This window comes from Haliotis rufescens, unplaced genomic scaffold, assembly GCF_023055435.1.
Source record: "Haliotis rufescens isolate VD_foot unplaced genomic scaffold, xgHalRufe1.0.p SCAF_18, whole genome shotgun sequence".
NCBI lineage: Eukaryota > Metazoa > Mollusca > Gastropoda > Lepetellida > Haliotidae > Haliotis > Haliotis rufescens.
The window spans coordinates 15,812,384-15,820,152 of record NW_025963868.1 but is presented as its reverse complement, the minus strand read 5'-3'; the positions used below and the strand labels follow the sequence as shown (position 1 = coordinate 15,820,152).

Here is a 7,769-nt window from a genome sequence, read left to right as displayed (position 1 = left end):
GCACTTCATGGTATATTAAGAAGTATTGTATCCTGGCTCTAGACTTTATTCGCTGAGACAGCTTAGTCAAAACTATTTATCCAAATCATGAATAAACCTGCCGCAATTCCACCTACTCTAAGTGTTGTTTTCTGATCGATATGTTGTTGATTTTGAGTAACAATATGTGGTGTTTGTTTAATTACTGAACGTGGTTGAGATGTTACTTCTGTGTTTGGCTGAATTACAGCAGATGGTTGTGGTTTGACTATTCCTGTCTCACCCGTGCTTGGCTGAGTTATTAAGACAGTGTTAATATCTGAATTGATACCTAGTGTTTGTTTATCAGTAGTAATTACAATTTTATTATTATAAGCTACAACTTGAACAATCTTAAGTTCCATGTTACTCGGTGTCATATACAGACCTGTCCCAAAACATAGTCTACTTTACCACCAGCATACTGTAGAGCATCTTGATATAGGTTGTCGGCCGAAGTTGGATCAACAGGTGACGAAATAGCATCCTCTACGTTTCAGCAAACTGCTTTTGTGCAACAAATGCTGCGAATCCACCAATGATGTTTGCGCCTGAGCCCCAACAACAGCCCATTAACAACTGAGTCATTAAGTCTTTCAATACCGGGGTGAGTAATAACTTCTGATTTATTTAAAATGAATTCCAAGCATTTTCAGCATCTTGTGGTTGCTCAACCTGTTGAACAGCGAATACAACTCCACCCTCACAGTTCATATGATCATCTCTCCACTCGTTACTCGAGAGAGCAATGTCCTATCGAAGCCAACCACCTTTCAATAACTATTGCTGACTTCTTGAACAGAGCGTGTGCCACTGTATGGGATACCTAGACCATGATTAACCCCATGCATACGCCAATCTAAATGTGTTGAAATAGCAAGTTTCACCATACATATGTTCATATGCCCGCCGATTGTATTGATTATTTGATGGACTCCATCCTGTGGAAATGGTTGACTTATATCTGCAAGGATACGTCTAATCTGAGTATTATATAATAAGGATTTTTAAACCGATTCAACATATTGTTGATGTGAAATTCGTCATTATCAATAAATAGGACAAACTGAATAGGTTATTACAGACAGGTGTTCAAAAGTCCCAATGGTCATGGATACTCGTTACGTGTTTTATGTCATGTTCATGTCGTCATTAATGTCAATTAGGCAGGCACATTCTTGGTATTAATAATCGTGTATATGCTCAAACAGTTTTTGTTTTCACATTGTCAATTCAAATTGAAGGAACATTATCACGGCCCCAAACGCGAACGTTCACTTCTGCCTCAAGTCTGTAGACACATTCTGGTTCCACTAGACGGTTACTGTAAAATAACTTGGTTTATCAGGGTTGTGTTATGTACTCCAAGTTGTGGGGAAAACTCATGAAACATATGGCTGACATAATGAAAGCTTGCTGATCCTTTGTTTCTCGTTGTACTAATGACAATGTTTCACTGATTGTCGCCAAATGGTAACAGCAGCCTCTGTCCCGCTCAGAGACAAACATCAACGGTGTCCTCCCATTAGTTAGACGTCCCAATAGTTAGACAGCTTATAACAACACTTTAAACGGTTGAGTGCACACTAATCCTTATGCTTGTTACCTCAGACTTTAAAATGGAATAGTCCAGATAAGATCTGACAAACAAAGCAAAGTAGCTTTAAATAGATACTTTAATATTATACTTAACATTTAATGACAATTTACATTTGATAAATTTTATACAGTTTGTAAAAACACTTTGTGACAGTTTTTGGTAATGTACACTTTACATTTAATAACTATTACAGTTTATATCTCCCAGACGAAGCAAGTGTGCTAGGTGACAGAGGCCTGTTGAGTCGCTCTTGACCTTCTGTCTTCAGTTGTCGAAAAAGCCGGCCATAGGTTGTTGCTTGGCGATCTGGCAAAAGGGCGAACACTAGAGGGAAGGTGTTGGGACCAACTCTGGCATGAATGATGTATACTTGATCCCATAAACCTGGACATGCTGTGAAGGTACCATCCATGTAAAGGGTGTAAGCTTCCTGGAGGTCCATCTGTTTTCTCTGACCATTTGTCTTCAATGTCTACTGCTGACCGCGACCTGGGTAACGCTGAAATGTAACGCCTGAACAAGAGCAAAGGAACAGTAACACATATGTTACATGAAATATTGATAATGATTTCATTAACTTGAAATCACGGTTTAAGAGCGAAACAAGTTATGTGGGACGTAAAAAAAAGAAGTAAATTCTAACCAAGTCAAAAATACGGGATGATATTTACCTGTAAAGTGCACTTTTCACGCTCTGCTGGCATGTTGGCTTCATCTACTTGAGTGACTTGCTCCTCGTACAATGCCTGCATCTGTGTGGTTTCTTCTCGCGCTCTTTTACGAAGATTGCTGACAAAGTTCACTCTGGTTTCATCTTCAGGCGGATGGTTATGTTCCGACTGATTGCAAAGAAAGTCACCGACAGTCGTACATTTCCCATTGCACGTCTTGACGACACATCTCCAATGTGTGCAGGTTTGCCTCTCGCGGTTTCTGTTGTAAATATATCCATCTAATATCAACTGCTCACTTCCACGCGGAGAGGTGATGTACGCTACTTTCCTTAAACCAGCCATATCGATACTGATAATGAGACGTACCCCAAGATCATTTTTATTTGTTTGCTGAGTAGATAATCTAAACTCAACTCCTTCAACTGATCATACAGTTAGACAATTAAGCTACTCCATAGTTTACATAGTTAATCTCATGCCTATTGAACGTGTGCTGAGAGTAAGGTCATTTAGGTTAATTAAACGAAATTATAACATATATACTCCCTAAACTGTGAGTCCCCTATCCCTACTCAGTACTTTAATCTAATTAGGACTGATCCATTACACCTGTAGGTATATTCCCTCTTTGCCGAAATGAACATGTCTAACAATTGGGACGTCTAACTAATGGGATATAACATCAACACATGGAGGTCAGGAAGCTATGTAACCGTCAAGGCAATGAGGGACATGTGGTGGAAGGAATAGCCTTGCTGTGGACTTACTGACCTCATGATCAGTCTGACCCGAATAATTGGAGCGCCATTTTATCCCATTTTGCTGTTAACATTCTGTTTAAATATGTTTGTCCTATGAAGTAAGACGACTACGTCACTATAATTTACAAGCTACGGGTAATCGGGCCACAATAGATAGATATCATGTGTTAACAATGAAGACCATACACAAGGAGACAGTCCTTGGTTAAAGAATAACACCCGCTGTCCCTGTAAAGACCTTGACGTGCAACTTGTGTGCAGATGTTTCTACCTCTACATATTCGTGTAACACGCATTTAAGAAACAAAATCATATCTGGAAGATTATTTCGGTATGAACTGCATGTCACCATGATACATGTCAGCTTATGAAAAATCGTCAAATTATATGCGCGCATAAAGTTAACCTGAAGCAATTTGAAAGAATACCACAGATATTGTTTAGGTTTTAAGTCTATGTTGTAGTTATGAATGTAGGACACTGAAATATAAATAATCAGTCAGGCGTTGTGAAGGGTAAAATAATTTGGAACAAGAGGTATTTTACTGGATTTAGTTTCCAAGATAATTAATACACATCACAGATATTGTCATAAGGACAAAAAACATTTTAGCCAAATATAGGAAGAGTAATCCATGTCAGCATCTGTGCTGTCGGTGTTTATGTAGTTGTTACAGTGGATTTGTATCACAGCATGAACTCAACAGATCATTATTATATCCCAGTGTTGTTTTAGAGTTATTCAATCTCGTGTTCCTTTTTAAAACTTACAAGGTTCTTGTAAACTCATACACACAAACGAACACACATACACGCACGCACATACACACCAAAATTTGAACATAGCACAGCACCATTGGCAGATCCCGATTGCATTTTTAACTATATCCATATATTAAGTGAGCACAGGTCGTTTACCCGAAATTCTCATAGACGACTACAATCACATTGCAGAGAAGTGTTAGTTTGCTAAAGTTTGATATAATTCCTTTTATGTTTATGCATATTTGTATCAGATAGACATGTATTTTATCCGTAGAAAGGCAGTCAAGCCTACCGTACAATTCACAGTTACAATTAATTTTTAAACTCAGAACAAAATGAAATGTTTCATACTTTATCCTTTCAAAATTGAGGAGCCCCCATGACGTAAATATTTTTAAAATAGTTCTCTTGATTCTGTCCAATAATTAAATTGTCTTATCTATCATTACTTAAATTGAGACAATGTTATCACAAGGCCCATCTGCTTACTGGGATAGATTACAGCATCGGATGAAACAAACCATGACCGGTATTTTCAAAATTGTAGTTCTTAGTTTGTATGGCCTCAAAGCAGTGGCGTGGGGGAAATTCGAAGCCCGTAATAAATGAACATGATATATCAATAATACGTGTCTTGGAGTCAGATATGGGTCTATGACAACGTGTTATTGTATTATCGTATGGTAATATAAGTTATTATTCTTTTCATATCGAAACCAGAATGATTTTGTTGCTATATAAGTATCAAAAATAATTTAAATGTAATGAAGACTTATTTAATCAAAAATCTCCTGGTGTTTATAAATATAAGATAACTAACATAGGAAATCCTAAACGTGTCATATATACATTAAATAATGTCACCAATTGTAAAATCATGATTAAAGTAAGCATCAGTTCTAAAAATTTGAAATAATATACATTCGAGCATAAAAAGTTTAGTACATGCATCTTCAAATGGGACTCCACATGGACAAGACGGATCGGGGAAGATTTGCCATTAGTATCGCCGTACCTTATTTCACAATTGCAAGTTGTCTGTTAAGATACTTAAATTATATGAACTATATGATCGTTTATGATGTTGTGTCATAGACTACATGAACACACAACAAATGTTAAGTAATTATATGAAGGTGATTTCATAAACATAATTTTATCCACAGCTTATTCTGTTGAGTTAGTTTAATTCCAACGGAAATGTTCATGCATCAATGTTTTATGAAGTTATGTACAAACGTAGATTTGTACCCTTGGTAAATACATATAGCTGTACATCTTCCGTATTTGCAAACAGACAAAACGATTACTTGTTACACCTGAAGCAGATGACATCTTTACTACCTTTGCGTTACAAAAGAAACTGAGCATATTCTATCCCAGTAGATGGAGAAGAGGATAATCCCATTGTTGTTTGGTCAGTTAAGAGAACTGTTACATGAGAATATGTAACTATTAGCCACAATTAGAGCCTTTGGTAGGATTAGAGGGAATGATAAGCATAAACTTGCTGAGTATTTTATGATATTCATGCTAGCTCAAAAGAAACTTTGATTTATGTTTGTAGTACACCCCAAAAAGAGGGATTTCACAAGTGATATATTAAGATGGCATACAACTTATACATACTTACGTGTATAAACTACTATCAAACAGTGAGGATAACAGGTGTTTGCATAGAGGGGAGCGTATCCTGCACCACCGGTGGAACAAACACGTGCAAAGGCAAGTTAGTTGTTAAACACGAAAAACACGGAAACGTATGGCACAAGTCAAAACAGAGAATTTCATCGGACATAACTCAATTTTCTACTTCTGTGGTAGTCACCAATCAACCCATTTATACTTCCAAAAATAACTTTAACCCTTTTAAAGCTTTTGAGAAACTCAAAAGTATGGGTATGGTCTGACAAAGCAAGCAGCACAAATGGGGCATGTTTCGGCCAATGATTAGAGTATTCTTGCAAGTCTAACCGTCCAACAGGAGTTATTTCTGCGACATGCTATTTCAAAACCCAAAATTCAGAGTGATATTTATGAAAAGAAAAATTAAAACAATACAAATATAAATTCCTTCCAGGTGAAGGCTATCACTTGAAATCAAAATAACAAAGCAGATTTTAGTCAATGACACATCTCTTGGGGTAGAAGTTCATCTCTGTCACCATTCTATGGTATTTTCTTACAAAGTTGTAATATACGTGAAAGGCTTAATGTTGCTGATAAAGCGCAAAGATATAAACTCTAACTGACTGCTCAGTAACATTCATGTAATATTAGTAATATTCAAATAAGTGTTCTTGTTCTAGGTGTGTGTGACGTGGATACATATATATAAGCGTATAGAAGAAACGTCAACAAACTTGTAACTATGAATAAAATAATAAATAAGCGATGTCCTTCATATGTAACTGATCTTATACCACCAGCTGTGTCACAAAAGGTCAGTTATAATCTCAGAAACAGACATGATTTTGTAGTTCCATTTGCACGGACATCTACGTTTAAAAGGTCTTATATTATAGATACATAAGGCCAATGGAATAATCTATCATCAGGAATCGGGGATAGTCCGTCAATATCTTATTTTAAAGCTGTCGCATCTGAGCAGCCTACATCACCACCTATGCACTATAATTGCGGTGAGAGATCTACAAACATATTGCACACTAGATTGAGACACAATTGTAGCACACTAAATTCCAACTTGTTTCGTGTTAATTTATCTGATACTATTTCCTGTAAATGCCATTCCATTTCTTCTTCGAAGGTACCTTATATGATGATATTAGGGAGACATTACTGACAGCTATCGATAATCTCGGAGGACAAAAAACTCTACATAGTATTCTTTTTGGTGATCTAAACTAAGATGTTTTCCTGAATACAAAAATATTCTTGTCTGTACACAAATTTAAAGAAACGACTAACAGATTCAGTAGCTAGCATATTATTGTTTCCAAACTGTTAATCATTAATATTGTTAAATCTATATACAACACTAACATGTATAATATTAGCATATGTATGAGTGAGTGAGTTTTTACGCCGCTTTTAGCAATATTCCAGCAATATCACGGCGGGGGACACCATAAATGGGCTTCACACATTGTACCCATGTCGGGAATCGAACCCGGGTCTTCTGCATGACGAGCGAACGCTTTAACCACTAGGCTACCCGACCGCCCCCAGCATATGTATGAGATGCACACTGTCTTCACTTTCCAGCACATTGTACATATCCTTCATATGAGCACTGTATATATATTGCGCAATATGTTTCCACAATGTGATGCTTCAACTGTAAATTGTTCATTTTCATTATGCAATATTATGTGTAACTGTATATAGGGAGAAGGTGGTAATAAGTGCTGCACTTGTGCCCAATCCCTTTGTCTTTTTGGACAATACAATATCATGTTTAATAATAATAAAAGGCAACCAATGTATTATGATCAGGGTCCATTGGTATCCCTTCAGCAAGTGCGAATCAGGTCCTAGACACCGTCCTAACACATCTGCTTTGTCATACAGTCGAACCTCGCTTATCCGGACAGATGCTTTTTCTAAAATGTTGTCCGGATAAACGAGTTTCTGGATATCTGAATACTTTGTTAACTGACCAGAAGTCCTTCCCCTACCTCAATTCTACCGAGGCATATGTGAAATGAATGGCAAAAATATGATTTATGAAGGATCGACCAATTACTAATAAAATACATTGTGCTGTACAGACCTACGCAGCATGCTGTGACAGCGCACCGTATTATTGAAACGGCTGAAGAAATGCATATGTAGCCTAGTTTAGACTATGCACTTGTTTTGTGTACAGATATGACGGCGAGGTTAGGGCAACCTGACACACATGAGCATTAATAGCCATGTTTGCCTCTACTAGTTGACTGCCAAGGTTGAACTCATTCATGTGTGAAAAATGCTGTCGAGGCATCT

The 7,769-nt window shown here is 37.0% G+C and overlaps 1 protein-coding gene across 1 annotated transcript; it reads right to left on the bottom strand.

Annotated features, from left to right (window-relative positions):
• Positions 1-1,757: 1,757 nt before the first annotated feature.
• LOC125381487 lies at positions 1,758-2,746 on the bottom strand. The gene is made up of 2 exons (XM_048398057.1): positions 2,290-2,746; positions 1,758-2,117 (listed from the first exon to the last, which is right to left on the bottom strand). Exons 1-2 carry the CDS (start codon positions 2,632-2,634, stop codon positions 2,091-2,093), a joined length of 372 nt encoding a protein of 123 aa, XP_048254014.1. The 5' UTR covers positions 2,635-2,746; the 3' UTR covers positions 1,758-2,090.
• Positions 2,747-7,769: the final 5,023 nt, after the last annotated feature.